This window comes from Amaranthus tricolor, chromosome 12 (genome assembly GCF_026212465.1).
Source record: "Amaranthus tricolor cultivar Red isolate AtriRed21 chromosome 12, ASM2621246v1, whole genome shotgun sequence".
Lineage (NCBI taxonomy): Eukaryota > Viridiplantae > Streptophyta > Magnoliopsida > Caryophyllales > Amaranthaceae > Amaranthus > Amaranthus tricolor.
Window position 1 is genome coordinate 21365101 of NC_080058.1, and position 14794 is coordinate 21379894.

The 14794-nt window shown below is 34.1% G+C and overlaps 3 protein-coding genes across 3 annotated transcripts; 1 reads left to right on the forward strand and 2 right to left on the reverse strand.

Moving 5' to 3' along the window:
- Positions 1 to 784: 784 nt before the first annotated feature.
- Positions 785 to 3271, forward strand: LOC130796908 (uncharacterized). The gene is made up of 3 exons (XM_057659338.1): positions 785 to 1441; positions 2580 to 2603; positions 2741 to 3271. Exons 1-3 carry the CDS (start codon positions 1168 to 1170, stop codon positions 3040 to 3042), a joined length of 600 nt encoding a protein of 199 aa, XP_057515321.1. The 5' UTR covers positions 785 to 1167; the 3' UTR covers positions 3043 to 3271.
- A 346-nt stretch (positions 3272 to 3617) lies between these two features.
- On the reverse strand, positions 3618 to 10264 carry LOC130828694 (two-component response regulator ORR24-like). Its single transcript, XM_057694656.1, has 7 exons — positions 10068 to 10264; positions 8457 to 8595; positions 7978 to 8125; positions 7741 to 7893; positions 5138 to 5515; positions 4966 to 5042; positions 3618 to 4846 (listed from the first exon to the last, which is right to left on the reverse strand). Exons 1-7 carry the CDS (start codon positions 10262 to 10264, stop codon positions 3824 to 3826), a joined length of 2115 nt encoding a protein of 704 aa, XP_057550639.1. The 3' UTR covers positions 3618 to 3823.
- LOC130796849 (uncharacterized) lies at positions 10264 to 14118 on the reverse strand. The gene is made up of 5 exons (XM_057659252.1): positions 13823 to 14118; positions 13073 to 13109; positions 12217 to 12453; positions 12077 to 12124; positions 10264 to 10521 (listed from the first exon to the last, which is right to left on the reverse strand). Exons 1-5 carry the CDS (start codon positions 14116 to 14118, stop codon positions 10264 to 10266), a joined length of 876 nt encoding a protein of 291 aa, XP_057515235.1.
- Positions 14119 to 14794: the final 676 nt, after the last annotated feature.

Consider the following 14794-nt stretch of genomic DNA (forward strand, 5'->3'; position numbering starts at 1 on the left):
GAAGAAGAAAGGTGAATGGAGTTTATAGGCTTGTACAAGTTTATAAATAAGAAGGGGTTGGCTTTGATGAATCATAAGTTAGATGGCAAAGTTACAGGTGACTCAACAAGTGACTCAATTTCATACTTATACTCATTAAAGTATGAGGTGGATAATATACCCATATTTTTCATTGTATAATTTATTTTGTTCCCAAAAATAATAAAACTGATATCTAAAATTAGTAGTAAAATTTTTCTTTTAAAATGACAAACTCATTTTACTTATTAAAATAGTAATTTTTAACAAAGACGTTTTTATAACTGTTTCGGTTGTTTGTAAAAAAAAAAATTAAAGAGATGTTTATTCTAAAAATACTAAATTCAAAAATGCAGTTGGTAAATGATTACTCCGTTCCATAATTGTTGCTACATTTGTATGGGCACGAGAATTAAGAAAAGTGATTGACCTACACTGTAGCTGATTGTTTACTTTATAGAGTATAGTATTTTATTATTGTTAATTGAAAAAGAAAAATGAAAAATAGGTTGTTAGGTTACTTTATAGAGTATAGTATAATATTTTATTATAGAGTATAGAGTGTAGAGTAGGATAAAAATAAGGGTAGGTAGAACTTTAAATGATTGTTTTATTACTAAAAACGGAAATGTAGCAAGTAATATGAAATTGCCAAAAATAGAAAATGTAGCGGATATTATGGGACGGAGGAGGAAGTATTTTTTAAAAGAGAAAAAAAAATGGTGTATAAAGTTGAAAGTAGAAAGTTGGAAGACAGGGCAACCCTTAACCGAGACTCCAATCAAATCGAGATTTACAGTCTTAGACTGAGATCCAGATTTAGACTCTTGACCCAAAACATAGACAATATTGAAGAAGGAAAAAGACAAATTAAATGTTGAAAATTACTGAAAGGGAAAGTGAAAACTGAAAAGTGAGAAATACTTGTATTTGTATGATCGTATTGGGTAATGGGTTCCAGTTCCACCGACCCTAGCGTGAGGAGATTCAAGTGTGAACTTTGGAAAAAGAAAGAGTGAGAAGTAGTACGAGTAAGGGATTGAGAGCGGCTGAGATCTGAGTGTATAGGAGTATACTCTATTCTGTAACTGTAGAAAGTAGTAGTAGCTAGACATCAACTGCAGTCTGCAACACCGGAAGGAGAAAAAGATGACGGGATCAGGATCTGGATCTGGATCTGGATCTCCTACCAAATCTATGATATCAAGAAGAACTTCTACTTCTGCTTCAACAGGTTGGGTTAGATGTTGTTTAATAAGTTTTGCTGTCATCTCCGCTCTTTGCGTTTCTGCTCCTGCCCTTTACTGGAGATTTCAACATTCTACTACTACTGCTTCTTCATCTCTTACTAATAATGCTCATTCATGTCCTCCTTGTTCCTGTCATTGCCCTTCTCCTCCTTCTCTCCTTCAGATCGCTCCTGGTTTGTTCTTTTTCCTTTTCTAATTTACTATTATGTATTCTTTCATATCTGTTTATTCTAATTTACTTCTAATTGTAATTGATATAAATTCTACTACATATCCTATCTAGTTTTATAACTTTACTTTTAATTGTTTTAGTAAATTTAGTTTGTTCACAACCTATTCCCTTAACTATACTTAGATCCATCCAGATTCTTAATTTGGGTTGCTTTTCAAATTTGTTTATGCTGCTATTCTGAACTCATTTAATCCACCCCTTTTTAAATGAAATTCACCTAGTACTTGGACTAGGACAACAGCCTGCTCTTGGAATTCACTTGCATTCCTGATTTTCTGTATTTATGTTTTGTCTTTTATTATTTGAGATGGGAATAATTGAATTTGGTTTCCTCCCAAAATTAGGGTTCATCTTAGAATATGCAAATGCAAACGTTGTGGGAGCTCTAATGATATATGTGCAGGAAAAGAGCTTTCATAACTCATAGTTGGTAAAATCCCTGTTTGTTTGAGGACTTGTGTTTTTCCTCATCTTTCGACGCCCCTATCTAGGAAATGTAAACACTAAATGGCCCATGAGTTGGGAAACCAAATTGGAACAGGACGAGTATCCTTCTCAAATAGCACCATCCTTCCTGGGTGGGACAATCCTATAAATACATGAAAAATTCCAACATTTGATCCCTTCATGCGTACTGTATTAGACAGCAATTTGGGTCAGTCTATATTTATTTTTAACTATTGTTTCTGGATACAGTCTCCACAAACCAAACAAACTGAAACATACGGATCTAAGACCCTACTGCAAAGTAGGGAACACATATCCTATAAGTCTCCTTTTGGTTCTGCAGGAAATAAACATTATTTTGTCACAATTTTAGGCTTTATTAACTAACAAATGAATTCATATCTCAATAATCTTACATTGTTTTTAAAGTGATGAAGGAGGAAAGAAACATACAGTCCCTTGCTGTTATTATTTAAAGCTGAAATTGTTTTCATCTTTGTTATGAAAGTGTTGAAATAATAGAGCAGCTGATTCTGCCTCTATTTGATTTAGTTTGGGCTGCAATAGATACTTTCTTTCACTGTTATGTCAGTACTTCTAATATCCTGACTTTACATCTGTTGGTTTTGCAGGGTTGGCTAATCTTTCTGTTCCAGGTATAACTTTATTACAAGGGAAAAAGAAAACTGATACATTTTTTAGATATTCTTTTCCAATAATATGTTGCAATTTTTGTTTATTGCTATGTCATACTCGTCAGTATCTCCGAAATATGACTTAAGTGCTTATGCAGATTGTAATAGCAGTGATCCAGATCTCAAAAAAGAAATGGCAAAGCAATTTGTGGATCTTTTAACGGAAGAGTTGAAGCTACAGGAAGGGGTAGCGGCCGAGCACGCACTGCATATGAATGCCACTTTAACAGAAGCCAGACGAGTAGCTTCTCAGTACCAAAGGGAGGCTGATAAATGCATTGCAGCTACAGAAACCTGTGAGGGAGCTAGAGAGCATTCTGAGGCTTTGTTGAGGAAGGAGATGAAGTTGACTTCATTATGGGAGCGAAGAGCTCGCAAAATGGGCTGGGAAGGTGAATAGTACTTCAAGTGTTCAACTTGAATACCACTGTCTTCTTTTTCAGTAGAAACACTGCTTGTGGTTCACATACTTATAGTCCTTTGTCCTAGCCGCTAGTTGTGATCGAAGCGTCTGTTACTTTGTTAGTTAATGGATTATAAGATACACAATCTATTTCCCAGTAATTTATTGCTTGTAAGTGTAAATTTAATATTGATGAAATAGCAAACTTTCTTTTTTCTGTGATTCATCAGAGCTTAGTATACTAATGGAGAATCGTGTCCAAAGCAGCACGTTCCTCCTTCCTCCTTCCTCCTTTATCCTTTATTGAAATGTGTAAATTTGAAACTTATAAAATAGCAAATTGCATCCAAGAAAAACCGACAGCAAATTAATGAAATGTGGTCCTCCATAAATCCGAAAATCAAAAAAGATCAGTAAACAAATGTGCTGATATGTTCTATATTTTGGTATAACTGCACAAGGACCAGTGGCACTCATTGTGCACTGTGATAGAAAGATATAAATAAATAGGAGACATTACAATAGAAATATGTCCTGCAGGCGGAAGTACATGACAGGAACTCCTTGCCCTTGGGACGCCAGAATATTCTGTTTTATGGTATAAAAATTGTGATTTTCTACACAAACGCAGCTACTTCCAGAGGAGCAGATCAAGCTAGAACTCTTTTCGTGCAGCTGTAGTTTAACCTTCTTTCTGCACCAATGCAATCACATCAGTAGCTTGCTAGAAGCCCTGAAGAGTACATCCAGGTAATTTTAAAGCTCGAACAAATTACTGTTAATGTAAGAAACAACACGAGACGAATAACAAAAAGATTAGAGCAGTATGTACCTTCTTCAAACAACTCCCAACTATATCCTGCAAGTAATCAGAACTACTCTGGGTTGAACCACAGATAACTTTTGGGTCATCCAGCAGAAAATTTTCATCAAACTTGAGATTGGAGCCATCGTTGGATTTCGGAACCTCATTCTGCTGCAGACGATTTGAAGAAGCACCTTCCAAGTGATTGAAGGGAGAAGCATTGCTTTGTCTCGCATTCTCGCCAGCTATCGGAGTGGCAGACACGCTAGAATTATTACAATTCAAAATATACTCTGGATTCTGACCTTGCCACATCTGCTGCTGTCCTAGATTATTAGAATTATCCAAAGATGAGATTCCACAAAAAACATCCAGGGGATCATCCTGAAGATTCTGAATAGGAGCATTAGCAGGAACAATGACATTACTAGGGGCATTAGTTAAAAGCATATTTGACCGGACAGAAAGCAACGGAGCCGCTGGTTGAACAGAAGTCCCCCAATTGCCTTTTCCACTATTATCCGTAAAATTATTTGTACCACCCCCAATTCCGAAGGCTCCTTGATTTGAAGCGGGTGAAACGAATGATGACTGGTTGCCAAAGTCTCTTGCATTGAAAAGAGGGCTTCCGTTAAACATCATGGCGGTGGTTTGAGGATTAGGAAAAGAAGCCTTATTCATCTGGATTGTTGTAGGAACGCCTTGAAACAAATTAGTGTTCGGGTTTGCAGTGAAACCTAATGGAAGTTGGGATGTTTGAAGCATTGGAGAAGAAGACAGGCCTCTAAAACTTAATCCCGCAGCAGTATTCATTCGACTAAGCATTGCTCCTCCCTGATCTGGCAAACTAGGAAATCTTCCTGGCCCTGCAAGGCTTCGATAAATCCCATAGCCTCCTCCTAGAGGACCTATCTGCGCATCCTCCGCCCCAAAACTGTTAAGTCTGTTTCCAACACTCGGCCCAGAATTTACCTTTTTCAGGTACAGCCTATATTTCTGCCAAAACAAGCGTAATTCCAGAATTAGATTATTTTATTTTGCCTGTCTAATGCTTTGAGAATGAGTCGCTGATGAAAATGTAAAAAGTGAAAAACAGTAAAGATCAATATATACACCTGCAAATGGCTTGCAACTTTTTCTCTTGTAAGTCCTTCAACATTCATGAGTTCAAGAATCTTTTTAGGGAAAGCCTCTGCAACGATAGTAGAAAGTAAGAATGCATTGAAATGAGAACAGAACTACACGCAAAAGAATATTCATGGAGTTCGAAGAAGTAACGGTACTTACTATCAAGGCCTAACTGATTGACAGCATCAACAAACTTCTGATGTAGGTCGACCGACCAGAAAAGTCTGGGCTTTTTCTGGGTGGATGAGTCCTCATTCTCACGGCCACTCTCCTCAATTTCATCATCATCGTTGTTTTCATCACCAGAACTGTCTTCAATGCTTTTTCCTCTATGGATAGCACCTTGGGTTACATTAAGCGTAACAGCACGAGTGCTTCCACCAGTTATCCTTTGTACTGGCATGGATTTGTTCCTTCTAACAACATGTTGCCATATATTCTGAAGCTCTTGAATTCTCACAGGTTTCACCAGATAGTCACAAGCACCATTCCTGATTCCTTGCATGACGCGTTTGGTATCACTATACGCTGACAGCACTGTTAAATTAAAACAGGTCCATGTCAAAACCTTCCCATTTACAGTGTGTTTATCCCTTTATTCTTGAATTTATGTGTGTGGTTATTCATATATAATAGTAGTAATAGGAATGGATGTTAGTGTTAATTTTCATGTGTGTACTTTCATTTTTATGATTATGACGCACTGATCCTAAAAAATGCGTTTTTGTTCGTAACTTCTCATCACCATCTAATACCATTATTCCAGTCAATTTTTAAAACTACGTGAAATTCATGCAAAAACTAATCGTAAACCAGTGGTTTATAACTCGGAAAATTTTGACTTATTACTCATCTAACTTGAAAGAATCTAAAAAAATATGGGTTGAACTCAACCTTAGCCCGTACCCCACTGTTTCGACCTAATTTTCCAATGTTGTTGATTTTTTAGTTTCACATCATTAATTTTGTTTGGGACGCCATATACATTAAGTTAGTTTGGGTATTTTGAGTTTATTTTAGGAAAATTCTTTTAAAAATTCCACATTTGGGTGGTTATCTTTTAAAATTTCCACATTTTGATTGTGTTATTTTAATTAAATAAACAAAAAAAAGAGATCCTTCCCCCCTCCTATTGCTTCCCCGCCAGCCAGACAGTTACCACCAAAGTTGTTAAAATTAGAATTCTATCTGAAATCGTCCAGAGAGTTAGAATCGAATCGGTAGAATTGAATTGTAGGACGTATAATTTTACAATAAACTTAAATTTGTAGAATGTGATAACTATTCATCTCAAAAGTTTAAGTTTATGAATTAAAGTTTCTAATATTTAATAATTAGTTTAAATTTTCATGTCGATGAAGAATGTTATTTTTTAAAAATTTGATGATGGATGTTAAATCATAAGAAAAAATAATTATAATTAAGAAAAATTTATAGAATTAGATTGTTAAATCGTAGGATCATAAAATCGGGTTATAATTTTGTCTCTACAAATTTTATTCTAATTAGAATCGTAAGAATCTACCAATATACGATTTTACATACGATTCAAATCGCTCGCTTGTTGTTGGATTATAAAACCGTAAAATTGTAGATTAAAATTGCAATTTGATAACAATGATCACCACCAACTCTCCCACCCTAGCGCCACCATCCCCTTTCTCAGACTAGCAAATCCTTGTACCAAGACAACCTACCTCCTCTCCCTTCCCCTTCCTTTTGCTTCCCCATCAGCCAGCCGTATGTAAACCCCTATACTAAGACACTCGTCCTCCCCCTTGATTTATCAGGTCATGGTTAGGGAGTTCTTTAAAAGAAAATTGAGGCAAACATTGAATTTGTCAAAAATAATCAAAAGATTGAAATTTTTAAAAGAGAACAACTTAAAAGGTGAAAATTTTAAAAGTAAATTTTCCTTTTATTTATTTATTGAAGTCTTAAAAATATTGTATAAATCCTTTTATAAAAAGTTTATTCGCAAAAACAAAAATAAATATTTTTATGTCTTAAAAAATATTGCCGATTAATTTTATTTTAAAAAACTAACGATCCGTTGAATTGACCAAAAATAAAAATAATCGACCTGAAAATGAATAGGTCGTAAATAACCCAACCTGGAACATGCTTGCCCAGTTGCTTCGACATGTATATCCAACAGGTAATGTGTGAGAAAACATTTTGTAAATCGTGTCAAATTAATTTCCTAGATAAATTATAGATATCTCAAATCGATTGTGAGTGAGACTAAGATAAAATAGCTTTCCTCATAAAAACTTAATGATTAAAATTAATTTCTCATATATTGATTCTCAAGTGCATTATCCTGATTTTTATTGATTAAAATTAAATTTTTACTAATTAAAATCGATCTCTAGATATCAAATTCAAAATTGATTTTTACTAATTTAAAGTTATTGTAGAGATTGTGTTCTTATAGTCAATTAAATTTTACCAATTTAACTTATTTGTAAAGATGAAATTCATATTTTATAATGAATCAAAAATTGTATTTTTATTAAGATTCAAATTTTATTTTAGTTGGAACAAATATCATTTTCATCAAAACAAATTCACAACAAAAAAAAAAGTGCATTTTAATTGAATATTTTATGTCTCCAATGCATCGTTAGTTAAATGACATGAATTAATCAAGAGTGAAGTCGAAGTGAGGAGTAAGAAAGAAAAAAGAAGAGAGTGACAGCTTGTTCATGAGTTGCACCACATTGAACAGAGAAAGAGAAGAAAAAAGAGTACAAACTTACTAATGACAGGAAGATTCATCTCAAGACCCACAAGCTGAAGGAGTCTGATACCATCCATGTCTGGCATCTCAACATCTGTTATCACGATATCAAATCTGTTCCTGTTTTCATGCAACATCCTCAGCGCCTCTCTCGCTTGGTTTGTGGTTGTCACTGTTCACAAAACACATACCATTTTAACTAAATCTCACGTATTAAAAATCACATCAAACAAAGGGAAAGAAATGCACACCGTACCTTTGTATTGACATTTTTTAAGAAGATTATCCATCAATTTCAGACAAGTAACGTCATCATCCACAACAAGAACCCTCAATCCTACAGGAAAACGTTCATTTTGCAAACTCATTTTCAAAGCTCTAAAACTAAGAGATCGAACGACACACTGCTTTGTGTTTGTCACTGAATCTGTTGCAAAACAGAAACAGGGGATTTGGTATTTATAATACAGCAAACACACACTAACCAATAATTATTATTATTTTTCTTTAAAAAAAATAATAAATAAAATAGAAGGGAGTGGATAATACAGCAAAGTGTACCCAGGACTTAAAAATGTATTCTAAGTCAAAGGGAAAATTGAAAAGCTGTAAGTGAATGAATGTTGATTACGCAAAGATTACGATGATGGCAATTTAGGAAAGATAGCAATCATAGTTTAAGGTATATAATTATATTGCTTTCAGAATCTCTTCTTCATATCTTTTCATTCTCACCTTTTTTCCGATCTTTCTAGAACCTACACTCCCAATCCCATCACCATCCTTCATTTTTCTACGGACTCTTCGCCCTGTCTGTCTTAAGTCACTGTCTTTCAGCTTTAAGACACTCCCATCCTTTCTAGTTTCTAGTACCCTATACTACGTTTTGTCATTGGCCGATGGGATGTATATTAATTGATTAATTATATTATTATTCCCTTCATGATCCTCTTTAGTACACCTCCTTTTATGGATATTACCCTTCTATAGTAAATAAAAAACTCTCCATGTATGTAAGATACTTATATGTTTCCATATTCCCAAGATTTTATTTTTATTGTTGTGTATTATTTTTGATAATATTATTCATAATGATATTAATAATATTATTATTAATATCATTATGATCCATTATTACTCCTATTATAAATTTTTTTTAATCAATTTTATCTTAAAAACATAATTGGTGCAATGTTTACTATACAACAACAAAATATAAAAGGGGGCTTTATTTTTTAAAGGAAACGGTAAAGTTATTGGGCTATTTCAAGTAAAATGATAACCTAGCTATTCAAATCAGACTTTATAATTACATTGTTTTACGTAAAACGTTCACATTGTATGTTCACTTTTTTTCAACCTGATTGCACGTGAAGGGACATTTTAGATTACTTTAGATCAATGAGATATTTCCTGTCAAGTAAAATGAAAACCTAGTTGTTAAAACCAAGCATTATAATTACATTGTTTTACGTAAACGCTTAATTTGTATGTCCACTTTTTTGCAATCTAATTGCACAAGAATGGACATTTTAGATTACTTTAGTTCAATGAGATATTTGCACACGTTTTTTCAATCTAATTGCATGAGAATTGACATTTTAGATTACTTAGTTCAATGAGATATTTCACTTTTTATGTCCACGTTTTTCCAATCTAATTGCTCGAGAATGGTCATTTTAAATTACTTTAGTTCAGTGAGATATTTCCATGTCATTTCTTTTATTTAAACCGATTATAATGTAGTAAGAGAAAAAGCAATCCATGTTACAATATATAATTTCTTATAGATTATGTTTGTGTAGTTAATTAGAACTAATTGTTAGTATTGTTTACAAAATTTGTATAGATGTCAACCTAGATTTCTAAGTTGAACTACCATATTAAAATGCAAAGATGTTGTCAATTTAAATTCAACAAAAAACTCAAATCCAATGGAGACTTGTAATAATACACATCAGTATCAATCCCAAGATTAATCAAACTGGTAACTAAATGTCGTACACAAAACCACTTTAGTAACATATATTCAGTTTGTAGAATTCATGATATTATATAACGAAACAAATTACATCAGACTATATGAATTGACATCTAGTCGAACGTGAAAAAATTCAAACCCTAAGCCTCTAAAAACCACAACCATAACTTCCACAGTTCTGCTTCACAATCTAAGGTCTCGTACGTGCAACGTGATACTCTCGAGAGTTCAAGCAATAATAGGCATCGATTATCATAGCGCTACAATCTATATTCGTGTTTCTACGCCACAAACTCTAACAAGATGATTAATATCTGCTCATTCTGAAGATAAAGCATTTAAGCTACATCCATCTCCGTACTTACAGGTCCACAAGGTTATACACACTAATTGATCCACCCCTTTTATGATACACGAAAACCCGAAGCCCAAACATGATGAAATTAAAGCCACCACTAGTGAGACCACAGAACTTAACCTCAACAATCGACATTTTTATTTCAGCTCCATATGTATCACCAGGGTAAGACAGATATCTCCATAAATATTGAGCTAACTGCATTACCTTCTGCTGAATCTTAAGCATCGATTGTGCTTGCCATCAGTCATACTTGGGGCTTCCGTTAGCTGCTTAGGTGGCTGAGTGATTGCCAATTTCTCCATTGAGTTTAGGAACTTGCGCAAATGCTTAATGTACTCTGGGTAAGTCTCAAGGTTGCAGTGACCCCCACCCTTTACCCATAGCGGTTCGTACTTCTCCTTTGATAGTTCCCATAACCGTTTCCCATGTGACACGTCTACTATTTCATCATTTGTGCCCTGCAAATATCCATAAAAGCAGAGATGATGCGGTTAATTATGTAAGGCCAACTATTTTTAGCTCAGAGACTTAGAACTCACGAGGAAGCAACATCCTTTAGAATCAGCATAACATGATTCGCTTACTAATTCGCTTTTTGAATTCGTTATTCGCTCAAGTTTTCCCAAGAATAGCCCAAAACCGACCACAATTCACTTTTTCGCCATTGGCGAGGAGATTAGCAAATCATGTGACACCGTTTAGAACAATCATGCATAGATCTCATCTTTAAATCTAGTTTGGAAAGACGATAATCAGATGAATTGTACAGCTACATAAGCTCTATCGAACGGACTCATGCTCTTACAGGTTAAGAGATTGTGAGTTCAGTTAACAACTCTGGCTATAACCAAAAAGTTACGAAGATCAAGATCAAACAAGTTGATGTTTAAAAACGTTTAGTACTAGGGCAAGGGCAAGTGAGAATCACTAAGCTATTCGGGAGATGGATTAAGAAGTGTATACTTACAGTTGGTATCTAGATTCTATCAAACGATAGGAGAAAACAATTACACAACTCAACTACCCGGGCACCATTCTCTTTGGGGAAATAGGAAAGAAAAAGGAAAAAAATTAAGGTATGGATTCAGTACGGAATGAGAATCAAGGGACTGCAAAAGAATCTACTTGCAGGATAAGATGAGGATGTGAGACACTGTGTCAAAGATTGAAACTCAGCACAAATGACAATTCCAATTATGCTTTGCACTTAATGAGTAGCAAACAAAAAAAGGTAACGATTTAGAGGTGAATTCTTTTTTCCTTTTCTTTTTTCTAGAAAAAAAAAAAGCAACCGTTACGCGAATGCTACATCAGAAGAAACTAGGGTTTGCTAATTTCTTAATTGCTAGTCAGTTGAATGCAACAATCTATCCACAGGATTGAGGAAATTAGCGAATTTTCATTTCCGCAACTTATGCTTATCCTAGAATTTAACAAATAACATTAGAAGGCATCTGAGTATTCAAATCAAGATCATAGTAGGATCGCTTCTGGCTTCTTGAAAGCCTCTTTCAAGTATTAGAGGGAAATATATCATTATTTGCATGGATCATTTAGTTCTTCATGAGCAAGCTGTCCTCATATTATTAGTTTCAGGGATATTCATGCAACAAAATCAAACAATTTTGATTAACCACATCGCTTATAGACACTAAAATATTCTTTATCAATTCCTCGGCCACAATGAATTTAGTTTGTTGCTTCCAGAGTCAAAATCCCAAAATTCCTACTACTGCATCTGAAAGCAATTATTTAGTACGTTAAAAATGGCATAGCTTTCAGATGATTGACTTGAACTTAATTTTTTTTTTTTTTTTTTTTCCGTTTGAGACTCAAATCTTGACCTCTTTATCCTCTACTAACCCACAGGCCACAACATATCATCTGGGAATGCAGAATGCATATACTAAGACAAAACTATCTTAGAAGTGCATCGGCATCCCAATCTACCATATTTATATAGAGACAAGTAAGCTCATGTAGTTTAATACAAGAAAAAGAGTCAAGACTTACATGTATAACAAGGACAGGACAGGTAACATGCCGAATTTTATCAATATTCTGCAAAATTTGAACAGAACTTGTTATACAAAATATGCAGAATAGAATTAAGAGATGCAAAAGAATAGTAGCATTAGTACAGCTATACGTACTTTGAAAATGTCGAACCATAATGTAACCTTAACTGGATACAGAACACGTATACCAGAAAGTATAGCGCTATGTAGAACAACCCCTCTTAACCTCGTCATACGTGATGCCAAGTGTAACGTAGGTCCACTTCCAACCGATTGACCATATAAAATTAGGTCTTCCTGTTTAACGTTACATTCTCTCTTTAAGCACTGGTATACAGCTTCTATGTCATAATATGTATTGTACTCCGTTGGCTGCCACAAGTACCAGAAAGTACAAATGCTAAGTAAAGGAAAAAAGTGAGAGCCTGCTGAAATCTCAAAATCTAGAGTGAGCTATAGGTTTGGAATACTTTGTATCTAGAAAATTAATGATGATCATTAGTTGTGTAGTAGAAACACTTACTAGCTTAACAAGAAATTATATTCTTCCAAATTCCAATCATTACTCTGACTCACAAACTCATCATCATCATCTCATACCCAATATATCCCGCTCATAGAAAACTATAACTCGACTCACAAACTCATTTGAAATATATTTTTTCCTATTTATGCACCAAGTGCCTAGTTTCATTATCTCAATTTTCCTCATCAGAACAAACTTACTAAGATTATACAAGATTAATTATGCAAGTGGTAGAAAATAATGGGAATGAAATAAATCAAGGATCAAAGAGGATATATTTGATTTATAAAGATTATTGGAGTAATATATTTCTAGTAAATTCGTCGTAAAAATGAAAAAAAAGGATAGTAAACCTATGCACCTGGTGCATAGATTAGAAAAACCCTATTTAGTTTCGCAAGCACTAAGTGCACAATTAAGAAACATGCATTAGGGATAAGCATTCTATAACCCCCAAAAATTTACCTTACCAGTTGAAGCTCCATATCCAGAGTAATCATAGCTGCAAAGCAACAAGCAGAAGTTAGTAGTTTTAAACAAGCCTGGTATTTGAATCTGATGATAATTTGATGAAAGCAACTATAGAGAAGGTTCCTAGTAACTGACATATAAGTAGAAAAGTAAAATTTTCCAAATTCTGACTCCAATTCTGATTTTGATTCCAATTCCAATTCCTTTGGCAGTCAAATACAATTAGTTATTGTTCTAACAACTAACAAGCAGAGTGCAGCAAGAGTAGTTCCGTTATTTTAGCGCCCAATATTGGCAGGAAGCATAACATATCATCCCTCAAAACGGCCAAAATGCGGCTTTTTACACTTTTAGAAAAATTTGGGTTCACTTAATTTAAAAACCTACGCAACGCTGCTGATGTGGTTTATATGACATCATATTAAACTTTTGGTTGAATTGGTTCCTTAACATGGTTTCAGAGCCATCATGACAAGAGTTCAGGTATTTAATCTCAACCACTCTTTATTTAGAGTGAACTATTCAGTGTCTATGAGTCAGTGTTGCATGCACACTTCTAGCCTAAAAAGCTTTTGGTAAGGATTTGTTGAAGACTTAAAGTATATAACATATTCTACATCTCAACCATCAGCTTTTTGCACAAGGCAGCCTATTAATTAAGGTATACTCTACTATGTAAAAATTAAAAAAATAAATAAAAAAAATAGAAAAAGTAGAAATGAAAGAAGAGAAGATGTTTGAAACCTCATGATGTTGATACGAAAGTGAGCTCTGAGCTCAATGAAGAGGTCAAGCATCTGACCCAGATCAGCAGCATTACCATGAGAATACAAAAGAGTAAACCTTGCAAAAGGGTGCTTCCAAAAGGTAGCAATAATGTTATTACCAACCTTAGTTTCAACCACAAAAACATCCACACTTTTATCTGCTGTTATTCCTGTTAACACCCACTTTCCTTCTTCTTTAATCACATCATAACTTGCTGGCTCTGGTGGGAAAAATGTTAATTTTGCCGCCACATTTGATGTCACATTTCCCATCGCATCACTAACTAACACCCTATTCCTCGATTTTCAATTGCTACCCTTTAAACAATGAACTATTTCTTTTTCTTTTCTTTTCAATTATAGCACTCTATCAAAATTCATAAATCCCCTATAAAATGAAAAAGAATTGAGGGAGATTGTGGAATTGTTGATTATCTATCTCCTCCAGGCCTCCTCAATAAAAACCAAACAAGAAAGAACCTTTTTTTTTTTTTGTTTCGGATATATATAATTGTTGAGAGGAAAGGGGAAACAGTGTTCTCAAAGCAATGAAACGAATTAGAGAAGAAAATAATGAGAAAAGAGAAAGAGAGTTGAGGTGGGATAATTTAATCAAGTCCAAACTTAGATATATACAGCAAATATAAGGATGGATGGGAGTTGCCTCCGATCTAAGCGGGCAGCCGGCTGCGGCAATCACAAGTTTCTTTTTTGACTATGTTGAATTGTTGATTGTTGGACCAAGTTTTGAACACATGTTCATGCTATTATTATACTGTGATTTACGATGGGTATTCACAGTTTGAAAATTCGAAAAAATTAAGCTTTGTTATTTAAACAAAATTCTTCAAGTAAAATAGAAAAAAATTTATTTTCTAAAATAAGTATCTTTCAACCCATTCATTCGAATGGATCTAATGTTAAGTGCGATTTGATTTCTTGCAAACTT

What these genes read in the sequence shown, in the direction of transcription:
- LOC130796908 (XM_057659338.1), top strand. Translation starts at nt 1,168, where the DNA reads ATGACGGGATCAGGATCTGGATCTGGATCTGGATCTCCTACCAAATCT. An exon ending in TCTCCTTCAGATCGCTCCTG is followed by an intron (nt 1,442 to 2,579) that starts GTTTGTTCTTTT and finishes TTGGTTTTGCAG; the next exon opens with GGTTGGCTAATCTTTCTGTT. An exon ending in GGCTAATCTTTCTGTTCCAG is followed by an intron (nt 2,604 to 2,740) that starts GTATAACTTTAT and finishes GTGCTTATGCAG; the next exon opens with ATTGTAATAGCAGTGATCCA.
- LOC130828694 (XM_057694656.1), bottom strand. Translation starts at nt 10,264, where the DNA reads ATGCAGTTAGCTCAATATTTATGGAGATATCTGTCTTACCCTGGTGAT. An exon ending in CTAGAAAGATCGGAAAAAAG is followed by an intron (nt 8,126 to 8,456) that starts GTGAGAATGAAA and finishes AACACAAAGCAG; the next exon opens with TGTGTCGTTCGATCTCTTAG. An exon ending in TAAAAAATGTCAATACAAAG is followed by an intron (nt 7,894 to 7,977) that starts GTACGGTGTGCA and finishes TTTTGTGAACAG; the next exon opens with TGACAACCACAAACCAAGCG.
- LOC130796849 (XM_057659252.1), bottom strand. Translation starts at nt 14,118, where the DNA reads ATGGGAAATGTGACATCAAATGTGGCGGCAAAATTAACATTTTTCCCA. An exon ending in TATGGTTCGACATTTTCAAA is followed by an intron (nt 12,125 to 12,216) that starts GTACGTATAGCT and finishes CAAATTTTGCAG; the next exon opens with AATATTGATAAAATTCGGCA. An exon ending in GTCCTGTCCTTGTTATACAT is followed by an intron (nt 10,522 to 12,076) that starts GTAAGTCTTGAC and finishes GGATATTTGCAG; the next exon opens with GGCACAAATGATGAAATAGT.